The sequence below is a fragment of the Hevea brasiliensis genome, chromosome 1 (genome assembly GCF_030052815.1).
Source record: "Hevea brasiliensis isolate MT/VB/25A 57/8 chromosome 1, ASM3005281v1, whole genome shotgun sequence".
NCBI classification, from domain to species: domain Eukaryota; kingdom Viridiplantae; phylum Streptophyta; class Magnoliopsida; order Malpighiales; family Euphorbiaceae; genus Hevea; species Hevea brasiliensis.
In genome coordinates, this window is record NC_079493.1 from 38,094,445 (window position 1) to 38,113,834 (window position 19,390).

The 19,390-nt window shown below is 35.9% G+C and overlaps 1 protein-coding gene across 1 annotated transcript; it reads left to right on the forward strand.

The window, feature by feature from the left end:
• The first annotated feature begins 16,200 nt into the window (after nucleotides 1-16,200).
• On the forward strand, nucleotides 16,201-17,518 carry LOC131183152 (uncharacterized). Its single transcript, XM_058153255.1, has 3 exons — nucleotides 16,201-16,383; nucleotides 17,157-17,208; nucleotides 17,310-17,518. The coding sequence occupies exons 1-3, from the start codon at nucleotides 16,201-16,203 to the stop codon at nucleotides 17,516-17,518; spliced, it is 444 nt and encodes a 147-aa protein (XP_058009238.1).
• The last annotated feature ends 1,872 nt before the right edge of the window (nucleotides 17,519-19,390 follow it).

The following is a 19,390-nucleotide window of genomic DNA, read 5'->3' on the forward strand; positions in this document are numbered from 1 at the left end:
GCTGCAAGCTCCAAGTCATGTGTCGGATAATTCCTCTCATGCGGTTTGTGACACCCCTTACCCGTCTACAGTATATCCGAGTAAGCTATGTCACACGGTGTACCGGAACACTCTATTTTATCTTAATTAATTTTCATCATAATTTTGAACATAATTTGTGAAATATAATCTATTTAAGTCATTTGTTGAAATTTTAATTTATTTGAGGTTCCGAAAATTTTATAGAAAATCCGGCAGAGTACCGGCTAAAAATGGAGAAAACAGTTCTTCGGAACCTGTGAAAAACACTTCCAATAATCATATTCAATCATCTCAAACTCCAATATCAAAATCTCAACATTTTTCAATTTCATTCTCAATCATTCATCTCATGTGATAATCATGTATAAATCACAGATAAACCTTCACTTTTCCATTCACAAACACAATTCTCATTATTTACATGAACATCAAAATACATTTCATAAGTTCAATTACATATGAGAAAATAAAAATTAGTTACAAAATATCAAAATGAAACCTAGTGTCCTACCAATGCACTGAAGATGGTGAGGTGACACGGACACTATGCAGAGCTGCAGGATGGACTCACCCAGTCTATGGTCTACTGGGCTCTTGATCAGTATCTCCAGAACCTACGCGTGGCAAAAGCAACGCGCTAAGCAATAATGCTTATTGGTGCAATAATAAAATAAAAGGAATAGCCGAAAATAAATATGTATGGAATGTATCGATGTTTTACTGGTTTTGTACTTGTTATAATCATTTATTTTGTTAATTTTATCCACTTTCATTCTTTTGGTTGTCCAAGTAACCTATACTGGACGACTGGACTGGATAAACGGGTAAACTGGCACTGGGTATCTAGTACCTCGGGCCGTCACACCATCGGTCACATATGCATCTCCCGGTGTGCAACAGAACAGCTAATAAGCTATAATGACCATAGGCACAAGGTCAAATATCAACACAATGTCAGAATGGCCAAAAGCCATGAAATCACAAAATGGCATAATGCCATGTGCAGTACTGCTAGCTAAACCCTATTGGCATGCCAAACTATCCAAACCAATCTTGTTAGGTATACTAGGGCATTTGATACTTTTGAATTCTTCAATTTTTGAGTTTCAAGTTTTGGTGTCACTATTCACTTCATTGGTCAACAAAAATGTTGACTTTTGGATAGAAAATAGGTACATTGGTTTTAACACCCCCAATGTACCACATTTTGCATTCAAAACTTGTTGGAATTAATCACCAATACCATTTCTAAGCTTAGAACTAAGGGAGCAGAATTTTCAGTTTTTGTACCCTAACTTTACTGTTCCATTAGTGACTGTTACAGTGGGAATTTGAGGAAATGGTAAACATGAAAGTTGTTCCTTATTTTGTCTAGTAGAATTTCCTTTTTTGAATCACTCCATTTGGAGTTTTTTAGCTCTAGTTATGGTCCAAAAACCACAGCTGGCCGGATTGAAAAACTGCAGAATTGACCATATCTACAGTGCAGTGAACAGTGACTGCAACTGCCTTGTTGGATATGTTCTGGCCATAATTTGGGGTAGGTTTCTTCATGAAAGTTGTTTGTCTATATCTTAACTTATTTCTGTAAAAATTTCAGGTCAATTGGCCCATTCTACAATGAGTTATGACCAAATGAACAATTACTGTTCATTTGGTCATTCTGCAGGTTCTGGTTGCAGGACATCCGGGTTGGGGCCTGTTTTTGGTCAACTTGCTTTGGTCTTTTGGGAATGGTTTCTTCACCAAAATTGTGCCATTATGTGTCTAGTTTCATGTCCAATTGGCCAAACACCAATTGAACCTACACAGCCAGAGTTATGGCAGTCCAAACAGGCTGGACTCATAGCCTCCCCTGCTGCCCTCACTAGGCAGCATACCATTTCAGTTTGTAATACTCTAATTCACTTCAAATTATGGTCAACTTACCTCAAATGGTCACTAATTGACCATTAGAATGTTCACTCATCATTTCATAAGCTAAGTCCAAATTTCACTCCCAAAACCCTAATTCCCATTTCAATTTCACACTAGTTACCTTAGTTAACTAACTAATTCATTATCCACGTATATATATTCTTTAATCATGATCTCTAGTCCACTCTAAGTCCATCAAAAACAATCAATCTTATCCCTTCCTTAGGGCTGCCGAAATTCATGGTGTACATACACATAAATTTTATTCATTTAATTCACAAATCCTTACTCATTTTAAGTCTCTAACATGGAATAAGAGAGATTTATGTATAAATAGGCACTAACCTCTTGTAGGGCAGAATTTTCTCAAGCTTAAACTTCACTTTCTTTCCTTTTCTAGGCTGCCAAACACTTCCCCAAGAGGTATAGACAAGTTTTAATGAAAGATGTCTAGGGTTTTGTAGTGAAAATTCATGGGAAAATGGAAATGATGAAAGAAATTTTAATGGAGGGAGATGGAAGAGAGTGTCACGGCTTAAAGAGGAAGAAGAAACCAGAAATTGGTTTCTTAATTTGTCATTTTTCCCTTTTTAAAGAATTTTTGTTGTGTTGTTGAATGTTGATTAGTGGAGGGCATTTAAATGACATCATAGTGATGTCATAATTAAGGATTTAAGTCATTTTCTTTTTTCTTTCTTTTCTATTCATTTCCAATTCAATTTTCAACAATATTTATTAATATTTTAGATCATGATAATTATTTACTTAACTGGACAAGTCGGCAAAAAATCGCCTCTGAAGGCGAAATGACCAAAATGCCCTCCGTTTGGCTTAACGGGTCAAAATTATCTGTACCGATTGAAAAATTTTTCTAAATATTTTCTTGGCATTCCAATGCCATAGGAACCTCAATGACCCTTCTCTGGAGTCCCAAAAATTATTTTATGAATTTTTCCCAGGGTCTAGCACTCCTAGTTGCGAGAACCGCAACTTTCCTCTAGGTTTCCCATCGCTTGGGCACCGGCTCATTTGACTTAGTTGTATTTTATTTCTAAAATTTTTACTAAATTTTTCTTATTAATATTTGAGTTAATTATGGTCCCTCACTTTAGTTTAAATATTTTTCCGATCGTTCTAGCTGTCCGGACCTACACTGGTCACCGGAACAGTAGAATGTACGGAGTTGCTACAGGGAGGGTGTTACACGGTTTTAGCTGGCGTGATGCATAGGCAATGACATTTCGATCTTGCATCAATACACAGCCTAACCCATTGTGAGAAGCATCACTATATATTGTGTATTCTTTAACTGGAGCTTCAGACAAACATTTCTTTAATTCATCAAAACTCTGTTGGCATTTATCCGTCCACTGAAATTTCACATCTTTCCTAAGCAGCTTGGTCAATGGAGATGCCAACATGGAGAATCCCTTTACAAATCTACGGTAGTATCCAGCTAATCCTAGAAAACTACGAATCTCTGTGACATTTCTGGGTGGCCTCCAATTAAGGACAGCTTCTATCTTACTTGGATCTACCTTAATGCCCTCTTCTGATACTACATGCCCCAAAAAGGATATCTCCTTCAACCAAAATTCACATTTTGACAATTTGGCGTATAGCTGTTTCTCCCTCAAAGTTTGTAGTACAATCCGCAGATGTCTATCATGCTCTTCTGCACTCCTCGAATAGACCAATATATCATCTATGAATGCCACAACAAACTGGTCCAGGTATGGTCTGAAGATAGTGTTCATCAGATCCATAAAAGCAGCTGAAGCATTAGTTAACCCGAATGGCATAACTAAGGACTCATAATGGCCATAGTGGGTTTTGAAGGCAGTTTTAGCAATACTCTGCTCTTGTACTTTCAGCTGATAATAACCTGATCTCAGGTCAATTTTGGAAAACACAGCTGCACCCCTCAACTGATCAAACAAGTCATCAATGCGGGGTAACGGATATCTATTTTTTATTGTCACCTTATTCAACTGTCAATAATCAATACACAAGCGGAGAGTGCCATCTTTCTTCTTTACAAACAACACTGGCGCTCCCTAAGGTGACACACTAGGGCGGATAAAGCCCTTATCAAGAAGCTCTTGCAACTGCACTTTCAACTCTTTCAATTCTGCTGGTGCCATTCTATATGGCGTTATAGAGATTGGGTCCACACCAGGCATAACATCAATCTAAAAATGCACCTCTCTTTCTGGAGGTAATCCTGGCAATTCATCAGGAAATACATCCGAAAGTCACATACAGTAGGGATGTCCCTCAGTGTTGGACTCCCCACTTGGGTGTCTATCACATGTGCCAAGTATGCTTCACACCCCTTTCTGATCATCCTTCTGGCTAGTGCAATCAAAATGAAGTTTGATGGCAGTAAATGCCTCTCCCCATGTATTACCACATCACCGTACAGAGGGAGACCAAAAGTGACTATCTTTAGTCTATAGTCAATCATGGCGTGATGCTTGGCTAACCAATCCATGCCCAAGATGATATCATACTCTCTGAAGGGCATTTCAATTAAATCTGACAGGAAAACATGTCCTTGGATCACCAAAGGACAGTCTCTATAGATTCTGTTGACCCGGACCTCTTGTCCTAATGGACTAGTTATTAGCACTTCAAAACCCATTTGCACACATGGAACAGCAAGTGAACTGAATATGCTAGCACTAACATATGAATGGGTTGAACCCAGATCAAACAACACAAATACATCTTGTTCAGAGATAGAGAATATACCAGCTACAACATCAGAAGTCTCAGCCTCTTCTCGCTGTCTCATTGTGTAGACTCTGGCTGAAGCACTTCCTTGTGCCGACTGATCAATCGTGCCCTAACTACCAAAAGCAGTGCCGCTACTTCTGCCTCTTCCTCTACCAACAAACTGTGAACCTCTGGGAGCAGGACTCTGAATAGATCCCTCAGCAGTAGTAGGAGCTGGACCATATTTAGGAGCACTAGTGCAATCTTTTATTAAATGGCCCTTGCCTCCACAGTTAAAATAGGCTCCAGTGGCCCAATAGCATTCCCCATATGAATCTTGCCACAAGTCTCACAGGGGTGGGCAGAATATGAACCCCTACTTGACTGCTGACCAGACTTAGGGGGTCTCTGTCTAGAAAATCTGCCCCTACCAAATCTTCTACCTCGACCCCTGCTGGGTCCACTAAATTTCTTCTTCTTTCCAGAGGTACCACCAGAACTTTGTTCAACTGATTTTTCCCCCTTATCTTTTTCTGATTTCTCAGCTCTCTCTGATTTTTCTTTTACTGGGGTTGTTTCTGATTCAATTCTCTCCAGCTCAAGTGCTTGAGACATAAGTTCTGAAAAGTTGCTGTGTCTGAATCCCACTACTTGCATTCTCAAACTGGGCTTCAAACTAGTCTCAAATCTTTTGCACCTTGCCTTGTTGGTAGAAAGGAGACTCCCAGCATAATGACATAAGCGGGAGAACTCCCTCTCATACTCTGCCACTGATCGGTTCCCTTGTTTCAAACTAAAAAATTCTTGCAATTTCTGATCAACATAAGCATCTGGGATGTATTTCTATCTGAATTCTCTGATGAAGTCATCCTGTGTCGATCGTGGTTCACTAATTTGTGGAGATGGTCTTCCACCAATTATATGCATCCCCTTGTAGTAGTGACACAGAGTATTCAAACTTCAATTCATCTTAGCAGTACAGCTTCTTGAACACTTTGTCCATTCTTTCAAGCCATTGCTCTGCCTCTAAAGGGTCCACTGTACCCTTAAATTCTGTAGCCCCATACTTCAGTAATTTATCATACTATCTGGCTGGAGGCAGTGGTTGTGCCACAGGTGTCTGGGATGGAGCTTGAGCAGGCATACCTCCAGCCATTTGTTGAAAATTGCAGCCATCTGCTGTGTAAATTGTGCAGGAAACTGTGGCATTTGTGGGGCTGGTGCTACTGACCCACTGACATTTTGTAAAGCTGGGGCTTCCCCTTGCGCCTCAGCTTTAACAGACTGCTCAACTGAGTGATCCCCTTCTTCCATTTCAATCTGAAGTTAGGGTATCTCCTGAACAAGTAACACATGGAGATTCCCTCTGTTAGTTCATATTTATGATGTAATGCACTGTATGTAACAAATATGGACATTGAGCAGTTGTACTTAATAAAGAAAAGACAAAAATTCTCAAGTTAAAACATACTTCAAAAATTTTGCTCTGATACCATTAAAACATGTCACACCTTACCCTGTAAGGCATAACATGATCCCATAGAATACCTAGTGAACTATCAAACTTCACCTACTGATAACTCATTAAGTGCCCTACAAGGGATTTTAAAACAATTTTCTTACTTTTGCTAAGTGGTGAGCATTTTCTAATAGGTATTTAAAATATTTAATTAAATTTAAAACTAGTTCATACTTTTGGTCCCTTTTATTTTTTCGCAAATTTTATAAAAATTTTGATAGAGTTTCATCTGTATTTTGAGAAAACAGTTCTTCAAATACCTGAAAAAAAGGCACTTCTAATAATTTTTCAACCACTTCTTCAATTTCACAATCAATCTCAACCATTTTCTCAAAATTCAAAATTCAACAATTCTCAACATACTGTCAATCAATATCATTCATTCATATTTCATTAAAGATAAACAATTTATATATATATATATATCATACTAAAATTTACATTAAGAAAATCCAAACTAAAATTTATTACAAATTTTATACAAATTTTGTACAAGCTGCTCAAGACCCATTTTTACATGTCCATACATCTATGTGCATTACATACATCAAAAGAAATATCTACAGTCAGGGTATAAATTATACCCGATAACTTCAAGCTGATAGATCCTCAATCCTCAGCAGCTCAGTCTGCTGCTCCTCTAGTCCCTATATCCGTGACAGCAATAACAGCTATCGCTGAGTACTAGGACTCAGTGGTGCACAACATACTAAAATAATCTTTATGCAGAATTTAAATCACATTTATTTAAAAATTGAACTGAACATGAGCATTAAATACAAAACATGAATTATAATATTTTAATCCCAAACAATTGCATTTTTGAAGTATCAAATCACATTTCATAAAGCCTATAGTTATATCATGCCATTTGAAACAAATATAATCTCAATAGCCAGAGGCTAAGGAGAAATCATATCACAAGGCTAGCTAGCTCAAATATATGGATATCCATTCAAGTTCCTCTTCTACTGGCACACCTCAACACTTCATCCAGAGAAGGAATCAAAATTCGAAACTGATTATCCCCACTAGTCATGCTAGTTCGGTGTTCAAATATATGGTCACGACACTGTAGTTTCAAAACTTATCCTAACAATTTGCTAAACATTGCCATTTCAAACATACACAGTAACTTTCAACAATTTAGATCAAAGCATCATAAATAATGTCACAATTCACTTTTTCAAATCATTTAAAACAATATGCAGCAAATAATTTACAAAAATTATACGTTGTGCACAAACCTCAAGCGAGTCGCCTCTTGGCCTTGACTCGATTTTCGGGTTCTTTCTCGGTGTTCTTTTCAACTGAAACACACAATTTCACAGTGTTTTAGTATCATAACTTAGCATAAATCCAAAAATAAATTTAACTTCACTTTTACCTAGCTCTAATGTGCTAAACTTAGCGTTCTTTAAATTTTATGTTTCGGAGTTACTATTTACTACACTATTCAAGTCAAATTGTTGACTTTTTAAAGCTTAATAGGTATGGGAATTCCAACTTCACCCACATACCACATTTTAGTCATAAATTTATTGGTTTTGGTTGTTTACTCAAATTCTAAGTTTTTTAGGCAAATTTGATAAATTTTCAGTTTTGGTATCTAAGGTTGCACTGTTCTATTGGTCACTTTACTGTTGGAATTTAGCAAAACTTTCTTCATAGAAAATGTTCCCTATTGTCTTCAGTTTATTCTCCCTTTTGAATCATGCCAATTAGAGTTTTGTAGCTCAAGTTATAGCCATTTGAACCATGGCTGCCGGATTGGACTCAACCCAGATTTTCTGGGCAAATTTTGGTGCCAGCAGTTTTAGGTCACTAACTTGGGGTAGCCAAATGACTTAGTTAATGGCATAATTTGGGTTTGCGTTCTTCATGAAAGTTTTAGGTCTATAACTCATCTATCCATTAGTAAAATTTTAGGTCATTTAGACCTGCCAAGCTCAAGTTATGACCAAATAAACAAACACTGTTCATTTGGTCAGTTTGTACAGGGTAGACTGAGATTTTCCAAGTTTGGTCAATTTGTTCACTAGGTTTTGGTCACTTTTTGGGCATTCTTCTTAAATGAAAATTGTGTCATTTAGTGTCTATTTTCATTCCCAATTGGTCTCATACTAATTGGACTTATAAATTTTCATTTTTGATCCCTCAAAGGGACCTTGGTCATGCTGCCAGCAGCATGACCACACTCAATCTGAATTTGGTTTTGATTCAAACACTTCTAACACATTCCATTTGGTCACAATTGACCATTTCTCCCTTTAAACTAGGTCCAAGACATCATTCGCCAATTTTTCACATTTTTGTCTCTAAACCCTAAGTGTCCAAACCCTAACCACACTAAATTGTTGCATTTAGCTAATTCTATGCTTTTAACTATAATCACTCATCTAATTGAGGTTCATATACTCATTCAAATCCATCAAACCATGCAAATCACACTTCCCATCATGTCGGCCAAAATTTCAGTTTGGTCCTCCACACATATTTTTATTTCATTTCATTAGTTTCTAAGTTCATTTAAGTAACTAAATATGCATTTAAAGTAGAAAATTGAAAGTTAGAGTACTAACTTTTCTTAGAACTTCAATTCCTTCAAATCTCTATCTTTTGTATTTCTTTCCTCTTTCAATCTTCTTCTCAAGTGACTAAAACAAGCTCTAATGAGGTTTTTATGGAAGCTATTAAGGTTTAGTGAAGAATTTTAAGCTTGAGTGCAAGCTTTAATGGAGGTTTAACAATGGAGATGTGAGGGAGAGTGAGGGCGGCACTTTGAATGAGGAAGAAGACTTTTACTTTTTTTTTTCTTTTCTCTTCTTTTTTTTTTTTTATGTCTTGGGAAGACCATAAATCCATTTACTTAAATTTATTAATTATCATATTTATGGCATCACGCATGATGTCATGCATGATGTCATCTCACTTCACTTTTTCATTTTCTTCTTTTTTTTTTTATTCTATTAGTTCTTTAATTTAATTCCCGATTTCGAAATTTTCGTTTCTCTGATTTTATTTGACAGTTAGGTCAGGAGTCAGCTCTCGGGGTTAATTGACCAAATTGCCCCTCACCGGTTCATCCCGATTTGCAAATAATTCAATATATCTTCTAGCTCCCTGACCTAATTATTTGACTGGCTTAACAGTTCTTTTTCATGATTTTCTCTTTTCCACCGTGTTCGTAAGGGTCCTAAGGACCACGGCGTCACATTTTACGGTTCAAAATTTGAGTTTAAAATGACTTCGCAGTCCCTCCCGAGAAGGTTACCCATCGCTGTGACTCTCGGCTCGTTTAACTTCTTATGTTCTGTTTTTCTTATTTATACTTAACTAATTGGACATTACTAATTATTTGTGTTTATGGCTTCTCTAGTTGTCTTAAGTATGGTTCTAATCCCCTTAATTGTCCAGACCAACACCGATCACCGGAACAGTAAAATATACCAGACTATACAAAAAGGGGTGTTACAGGGTTAGCGAAGGATCTAAGAGAAATTCACCTGAAGCTAGACCATTCGAGGGCAAACATCAACTTCGGTTAGACAACCATTGGCTAACAAAACTGAGTCCAATAAGATGCAAATAACTCCAACCCAGGAGGGACAACACTATCATCCACCTCATATGAGAGAAGCACCTCTAATGTTTACACCTACCCAAGTAGTAAGGTCATTCTTTAGTCATCAAGGAGGTAATCTATCTACTTATGCTAATCCTAACACTTACCCACATGTATATAATACTACACATGTGAGTACTATCGTGAATAATGTAGCTAATAATGTGGAGAATGTTAGGATTAATCATATAGCATCACCACCAACTATGCATGTACCATAATCCATCACCCAGAACCTCATGTTGACCATGAAGCCCTTAGGACTGTAGTCTAATAGTTGTATGACTCAGCCTCTAACAGGTAGGCCGTCCCCTATCTTACCTAGGTTGATAGGAATAATCCCTACCCTAGTGGTTAAAAGATACTTGAGTTCACTTTTTCTCAGGAGATAGAATATAGTCTACATTAGAACATATTGGTAGGTTTACTTTTCAATATGGTGAGCTTGCCAATTAAAATTTTGATATATTTAAGTTAAGGCTATTTCCTAATTCTCTAACTATAGTGGCTTTTTCTTAGTGTGCCTTATTACCTAGAGAATGTGTGCACACTTGGCAAGACATGGAGTACTTATTTCACACACAGTTTTACAAAACTGAACATGAACTGTCTATTGCTGAATTGTCTAAGATTTACTAAAGGCCAAGAGGATCTATAGACTCATACATCGCTAAGTTCAAGAATATGCGTAATATGTGCAAAATATTTTTACCTAAATGTGAGTTTGTCAAGTTGGCCCAAGGTGGTCTGGATATTAAACTCAAGAAGAAGTTTCAAGGCAAGGAATTTAGGAACTTCTTTGAGCTTACTACGAAAGTAATAAGCTATGAAGAAATGCTTAGGGAAGAAAACTAGAAAAGGAAAACCTCTGTAACACCCCTTACCCAGGCTACAGTGTAGCCGAGTAAGACATTTCACACTCTGTGCTGGAGCACCTTATCTTATCTTCCTTCACTTCTTATTTATTTTAAAGATTTTTTTTTATATCCAATTAATTAAGTGGAGAAACTGATGGAGTTTCCTCTATTTTATTAACATTTTGACGATTTCTCACCTAGTTAAAATATCAATAATAATTTCAATAATATAAAGTTTTCACAATCTTAAACTCCATCTCATATTTTTTAATCAATAATTTTATGTCCCTTCTCAGTTCAATTCCATAATATCATCCAATCACATTTATTCATAAACAATTCATATATGAAAATTTTAAATATTATTAATTTAAATTATGTACAAAATTAACGTAAAAAGTTATGATTTACATTACATGTCCACAATTAATTACAATGTCCAAAAATAAAATACAAAGCTAGTGGACCCTACCAAAATATGCACTGCAGAGAGGTGACACTCTAGACACTAAGCAGATCAAAATCTCCAATTCTCAGTCTAAGGTCTACTGGTCTCCAATACCTACACGTGGCAAAAAGTAACGTGCTAAGCATAACACTTAGTGGTGCAATAATGATATAAAAGTAACCTAAATAATGAAAAACAATAAAAGTTTATCATTATGCCACACAAAATGTATTTTTGTGATGATTGTTCAAAGTATCCTTAATTTATTTTCTTTTTCTATTAGTTATTTGTTATTGAATTATTAAAACTTATTTTGATGCCCAAGTAACCTATACAGATTGATTAGACTAGATAAATGGGTAAACTGACACTAGGTATCAAGTACCTCGAGCCATCCCACCATCGATCACATAGTGTCTGCCAGGTGTGCAACAGAATGGCTAAAGACCACAATATTAATCGGGCATAAAGCCATGTGTATCAAAGAGTAACGGAATGGCTAGAAGTCATAAGTCACAAAATGGCAATAAAAGCCATAAATCACAGAATGGCATGGAGCCATAAGCAGTACTGCAAGTCAAAACCTTATTGGCATGCCAGCCTATCCAAACCAATCATAAAACTAAGCATACATGGGCACATTAGCATCTTAGGTATTGGTTCTTTACATTTTATCATTATGGTTACTATTCATAGCACTATTCATGCTAAATCTTGGTTATGCCATATATAATCGGAACACAAGTCCCAAATTCATGTTCATCCCACATTTTAGTTCATTAAGTTGTTGGCATTAATTGCCAACTATAATTCAAGTCATTCTAAGAGCATTTCAAAAATTTCAGAATTTAGAGCTCAAGTTCACTGTTACATTAGGCTAATCTACAGTGGAAATTTGACCAACCTTTCTTCTTCAAAGTTATTCCTTAATCTGTTAAATTTAATCCCCTTTTTGAATCACTAAATTTAGAGTTTTGTAGCTCAAGTTATGGCATTTTTACCACAACTGGTTGGGTTGGTCAATGTCTAGGATTTTCTAGGTCAGTTTTGGTCCTGACAGTTTTATTGGGCTAAATTTGATTAGCAATTTAATTGGGTTAGGGTAAAAAATAGGGTTCCTGATCTTCATGAAAAATGTTCTACTATGTATAAGCTTTTCATGGGTTTAAGAATCAGCTCAATTGGAGCTTTCTACAGTGAGTTATGCCTATTTGAACATTTATTGTTCATGTAGTCATTTTTCCAGGTTCAGCATGCCAATTTTAGGTCATTTTGTTTTTGGTTTTTGGGCAGGCTCATTTCATGAAAAATGTGGCATTATATCCTAAGTTTCATCTTCAATTGGCCTCATGCCAATTGGAGCTACACAATTCAACTTATAACCACACAAACCTACTGGACTCATAGGTCTAGCATTCCAGCAACAAGCAGCACTTCCCATTTTATTTATTCATTTTAACCAACACATCAATTCATCATCAATACACATAAATTGATCATTATTTGGCATCAATAATACCAATTGTGCATCATAGCACCAAAACCCCCAAATTCTCACAAACCTTAATCACCACAATCACCATACCTACAACACACATTCAATTTCATTTATCAATCATGCCAATCATCATACCTAAGCTAGAATTTATGTGTAACCTCAATTAAACACATCAACCCCCATGCAACCATGGCTGACCAAAATTGACCTCTACCATAACCCATTATTTCTTCTAATTTCATGCAATTTTTAACTCATTCCAACATGCTATCAAGTATTAAAGAAGAAAGTTAAGTAGAACTTGCACTAACCTTGCTTGACCCAAATTTGATCTCATTTAAACTTCAATTTCTTTGCTTTTCTTAGCTGCCAAACACTTCCTCAAAGCCTAATAACTAATTTTTGTGTTGGGAACTTGGGATTTTATGGTGAAATTGCATGGGAATTTTAGCTAGAAGAGAAGAGAAATTGTGGAGCTCATAACCATAGTGGTTCGGCCAAGACTAGATGAGGAAGAAGATGAGACTAATTTTTGTTTTATTTAATTTCTTTTATCTTTTTTATAAGTGTTTGTCTCATTTTAATTGGTTAAAGATTTTAATTAAATCATCATGACATCATGCATATGTCATAATTAGAGTTAAATTTCATTTCTTATTTTCTTTACTCATTTTCATTTAAATTTTTATCAATATTTCTTTGCATTTTATTACATAAATCTCACTTAATTAATTTGACATGTTGATCAAAAATCAACTCTAAGGGTGAAATGACCAAAATGCCCTTTATTGTGTTCATGACATCACAATTGCTTTTACCGATTAACATTAAAATTTCTTGCATTTCCTTGACCTTTTATTGTCATCTAAACCTCATAAATACTTCAATTAAGTCCCAAATATTTCTTACAGGGTTCCCCATGAGTCTAGGGTTGGCAACTGTATTCACAATCGCTTCCTATTAGGGTTACCCATTGCCGGAGCCTTGGCTCCTTTAACCTATTTACATTTCACTTCTTTGATTTCTCCTTAATTTTTCTTAACGTTTATTGAGTTTATTTATGACTCCTCACTCTAGTTTAAGTATAGTTCCAGACATTCTGGCTATCCGAACAGACATTAGTCATTGGAACAGTAGAATGTACGGACTACCTAAAGTGAGGGCGTTACAACCTTCATGGGAACATATTTTAAGGAAATATTTCATGATATGGATATTAATAATTTTGTTAATATGGAAAGTTGTGTCTGCACTATTTTATCTAAATTGATAAAACCTTCAGAACCATGGAGAAAAGCCTCTTTGAATCATTTGCCACTATAGTAATAGTAATTTTTTAACATAACAAAGGCGGGGGAGATTTTTTATTTTCTTTTATAAGAAAAGTTTTTAACTGTTCTATTAGGGCATAAGATACCATCTCAAGAAGAGGTGAAGGGCAAAGACTACTGTAAATATCATGATGTTTAGACTCATCATGCCAACTACTGTTGGGCATTTAAAACTTTGGTCTAGGATAATATCAACAAAGGTGTTCTCAAATTCCCGGATAAAAGTGAAAACTCAATGTTGATAGACGAAGACCGATTTCTACCAACAGCAATGGTCAATATCAATAATATTGATTTGAAGGCACTTTTAGGGATTAGAAAACCCAAAAATCAGACACAGAAGGATTATGGACCAAAGCTGAAGCTGGCCTAGGTTTCTAAACAGCAGATTTGCAGGGTTCTAGATAGACAGTAGATGAGATTAATAAGGAAGGTTGCACCTATGAGACAAACCACGGCACCGGGGCATCAGAAGCCAAATGCAACAGAAAAAAAGTTATAGTTTGTAATACCATCTGGGACACACCCATTGATAAATGGAATTTGGTTCATTATAAGAAGTTTCCTAAATAGCTAACCAGGACACAAAAAAGAAGGTTATAGTGATTGAAAGCCAAATAGCACCATAAAAGGGACTTTTGTGCTAAGGATGGTACCAAAAATTAGAATCAAGATAAAAAAGAGCCTCAGTTACCATTAGCTCAGGAGTGGGATTTACTTGGTCAACTATCAGATAAGTTTGACTTTTTTGTCAAATACTCCAAACCACCCTTAGCTAACATACCACTTAATTTAATCCAACCTATGGAATGGGGCAATGATGACGATTCATCTGATGCTTAGCCAGATTAGGAAATGCAAGCACAGGATTGTTTCATGGTTGGTGAGATCTCAGTGCCATTTGGTTGTGTAGTTACGTCAATTATGTTGCCCACATTATTTCAAATACCCAAAAGGAGTTTAAAGACTCAAGGGTAGAAAATAAATAGGCAAAATTGGCTGGAGAGATAGTTAAAGACAAGTTAGATAGGTGTATGAGCTCACTTATAGTTCAAAATATGAGAGGAGGCAATCCAAATAGAGTTATTCTAAAGAGTCTAGATGGACAATTGGCCAAACATGAGCCATTGTACATCAAGGCTCGTGTTAATGGCAAGCAAATTTTGAGAATTCTGGTGGGTAATAGTTTTGCAATAAATGTGATGCCATTGACAATGCTTTGGGCAATGGGCAAGTCAGAAGAAGACCTGGTGCACACAAAAGTTACAATATCTGGTTTCATAGGAAAGATAGCCAAGGTAATTGGGGTCATCCTAATAGAGGTCATAGTCAGTAGTAAGACCAGCTTTGTTGCTTTCCTTGTGTTGAATTCTAAGGCAAAACATCATTTGTTGCTAAGAAGAAGCTAGATCCATTCAAATCTTTGTCTCCCTTTTTCCTTACATCAAATGGTATTATTTTGGAATGGAGATGATGTGGAGATTGTCTGGGTAGACCATAAACCATTCACAATCTTTAGTAGCAATGTAGAAGCCAGATATTATGATATAGATTTCAGCCCAATTTCGATTTTGAAATAGGCTAAGGGCTAAGAAAGGTCTAAAAAAGACATTATAAAGGACCAGCAGGAGTTCCTCAAGAAGAAGGCTACAGAACTCTTAAAAGCTAATGTTATCATGCCAAATAGGCTGATGAGCCTTTCAATCATTAATGAGATCTATGACTAAGCTTTCTAAGGGAAAAGGAGGCAGCGATTGCTATTACCATTGCTAAGTTCCAGTTGGAAGAAGTGTTTAACATGCTGATATTAGAAGAGACGAACATTTTTGGTTCAGAACAAGACTTGCAAGTAAAAGATCTTCAGGAAGCACCACCTAAGTTGGCTGATGTAAGGGCTGAGGTTCAGGTTCCTTTAGACGAAGTAAATCTAGGCACTACAGAGGACCCGAGGCCTGCCTACATTAGTGCATCTTTGGATGAAGTCCTAAAGAAGTAATTAATTACACTTTTAAAAGAGTTCGAAGATTACTTTACTTAGAGCTATGATGAGATGCCTAAACTGAGAAAGGAGGTCATCGAGCACAGGTTACCTATCAAATAGGGGTATAAGTAGTCTCTATGGAAAATGTCTGCAAAGATTCAGCTTAAAGTCAAAGAGGAGAGAGAGAAGTTACTCAAAGTAAAAGTTATTAGGCCTACTAGATATGCATAGTGACTTTCCAACATTTCCCTTATGATGAAAAAGAATGGGAAGCTACATGTCTATATGGATTTTAGAGACATCAATGCTGCCATTCCAAAAGATGTGTGTGTGATGCTGGTGGCTGACATGCTAATTGATGGAACAATTGGACATGAATTACTTTCATTTATGGACATATTCTTCGGCTATAACCAGATTCTGACAGCAAAAGAGGATGATTTAAAAATAGCATTCAGATGCCAGGGGGTGATTGGCACTTTTAAATGGTTGATAATGCCCTTTGGATTGAAGAATGCAAGAGTTACTTACTAACGGAAATGAATACCATCTTCCATGATATGATTGGTTGCTGGATAGAAGTGCACATTGATGATGTTGCAGTCAAATCAAAGAAGGTGATAGATCATCTGGGCTACTTAAAGAGGGTCTTAGAAAGGATGAGACCTTTAGAGCTAAAAATGAATTCATTAAAATGTGCCTTTGAGGTGAAAGTAGGGAATTTTTTGGGATTTCTGGTGCACCAAAAGTGTGTGGAGGTGGATCATAATAAAGCCAAAGCAATCAATAAAGCCAAGTTACTAGCAAATAGGAAGGAGTTATAATAGTTGCTAGGATAGATGAACTATCTCAAAAGATTCATCTCAAACCTTGTAAGCAAGGTGAAGGAGTTTAGAGGCCTACTCAAGTTCAAGAACGAGGGTGAGTTTGTCTGATTAAATAAACATCAATCCGTTTTTAAGAGAATTAAGTAGTATCTCACTAAGCCTCTTATGCTTATGCCTCTAGTTGAAGGCGTACTGCTTAAGCTCTACATTTCAGTTGTAGAAGAGTCAATTAGTTTTTTCCTAGCCTAAGACAATAGCTAAGGCTTTGAGTGAGCAGTCTACTACTTGAGTAGGGTTCTTTCAGTAACTAAGACATGATATTCAACAATTGAGAAAAAGTGTCTACCTCTCTACTTTGCTTATACCAAGTTGAGGCATTACTTGATAAAGCACAAAGTATTTGTAATGTCCCAGACCAATTTGATCAAGTATATGTTGTCAAGCCCACTCATCACAAGAAGAGTTAGTAAGTGGGCCTTAGCACTAATAGAATTCTCATCTTCAAAATGCAGTCAATGGTCAGGCATTAGTAAATTTCTTTATAAACCATCCTTATTTATGTGATAGGGATTGAAGGTCATCTAGAGGTGAATGAGATGGAGATTAAACTGTGGGTTCTAAAGTTTGACGATTTACGCACAAAGACATCAACCGAGGCTGGAATTCTTATTAAGTCTCCTACAGGAACTAAGATAGTCTTGTCTTTCAATTTGGATTTTGAGTGCATAAATAATCAAGTAGAGTATGAGGTTTTGTTGATTGGCTTAGAGATATAATTGGAGTTGGGAGCAAAGTAAGTAAGAGTTATGGGAGATTCTCAGTTAGTGCTCAAATAGCTTTTAGGGGAATACAAATGCAATAGTATAGCCCTGACACCTTATTTTAAAGTGGCTGTCACACCTTACCCCTCCGTAAGGCATAACATGATCCCGTAGAATACTTAATGAACTACCGAACTTCACCTACCGATAACTCATTAAGTACCCTACAAGGGATTTTAAAATAATTTTCTTACATTTTGGAAGTGGTGAGCATTTTGGTAGGAATTAAAACCATTTATTCAAAGTTTAAATACTAGTAAAAATTTTTGTCCATTTTAATTTTGTCGCAAATTTTATAAGAATTTTGACAGAGTTTCGTTTGTAATTAGAGAAAACAGTTCTTCAAATACTTGCAAAAAACACTTCTAAAAATTTTTCACATCTCCCAACCTCCAATAAATCTCAATCAACTCAATTCAATCACTTCAAAGTAATTTCCACAATACAAATCAAAATTCATCATCTCAAAATATTTAATACTTCATTCACAAGGCATAAAACATGAAATTCATATGTACAAATATTAAATTTACGGAAGGAAATCCAAAATAATATTATTACAATTTATTTACAACTGCTCAACTACATGATACATACAACATTTCTATATTTACATGAAAATTATCTACAATGGTATAAAATAATACCCGTACAAAATGATCGATGTGGTCCACAATTCGATAGCAGCTCACTCTGCTGCTTTCTCCTTGCTCTTATCTGCGACAGCAAAATAAGCTATCGCTGAGTATAAAAATACTCAGTGGTGCACAATATAAATTTGAAATACAATACATAAATCGTTCATTGATGAAACACAATTTGAATACTTCTCAATCACATTTCACAAATATCAAAGTTCATAATAACACCATTTAGTCAAATAATTTATTAAACACAGTGTTGCCAAAATCATATACACTTAAGCCATGACACAAAATTTCCGATCAATGCCGTGTTTTACACCACGATAAAGCAATCTACAACCTCACTAATCGAAATCAATGAGGGAGGTGGCTAGCTAGCTAACGAGTACTCATCCGATCTCAACCTCAACTGGCAAGCCAGAGAGGGAGGAAAATAAACGATCTCAACCCCATAAATGGAGGAGGAATAGTGTGATACTGTCATGCTAAGTGTGAACACAAAATCAATTCAAAACAATTTATTTAAATAATTTATGAAAAAATCTAATCAATTTCCAAAGTCATATTTGCGATTATAAAATGGCAACACAATACATAATTAATCACAGAAGTCAAATTTTTGAGAATAAAATATTTAAACAAGAATTATTGTGCACAGACCTGACGTGAGTCGTCTCTAGGCCTTGACTCAGTCTCTCAGAGCTTCCAAATCTTTTTTAGCTGAAACACACAGTTTCATAGTGTTTCAGTACCATAACTTAACTTAAGTCCGAAAATAAATTTAACTTTATTTTTACTAGTTCTATTGCGTTAAATTCGACGTTCTCGAAGTTTTTGTGTTTCGGGTTACTATTCACTACACTATTCAAGTCAAATTGTTGACTTTTTAAGACTTAATAGTTATGGGAACTCCAACTTCACCCACATACCACATTTTGGTCATTAAATTTGTTGGTTTTGGTCATTTTCTCAAAGCTTAAATCCTTTTGGCCAAATTGTCAAATTTTCAGTTTTGGTGCTCCAAGTTGCACTGTTCCATTGGTCAATCTAATGTTGGAATTTGGCAAAACTTTCTTCATAGAAAATGTTCCTTATTGTCTTAAGTTTATTCTCATTTTTGGATCACCCCAATTGGAGTTTTGTGACTCAAGTTATGGCCCTTTGAATCAGGGCTGCCGGATGG

Coding starts and splice junctions, on each gene's coding strand:
- LOC131183152 (XM_058153255.1), top strand. CDS start 16,201: ATGGATTTTAGAGACATCAATGCTGCCATTCCAAAAGATGTGTGTGTG. Junction 16,384..17,156: donor TAGCATTCAGATGCCAGGGG/GTGATTGGCACT, acceptor GTAATGTCCCAG/ACCAATTTGATCAAGTATAT. Junction 17,209..17,309: donor ACTCATCACAAGAAGAGTTA/GTAAGTGGGCCT, acceptor TTTATGTGATAG/GGATTGAAGGTCATCTAGAG.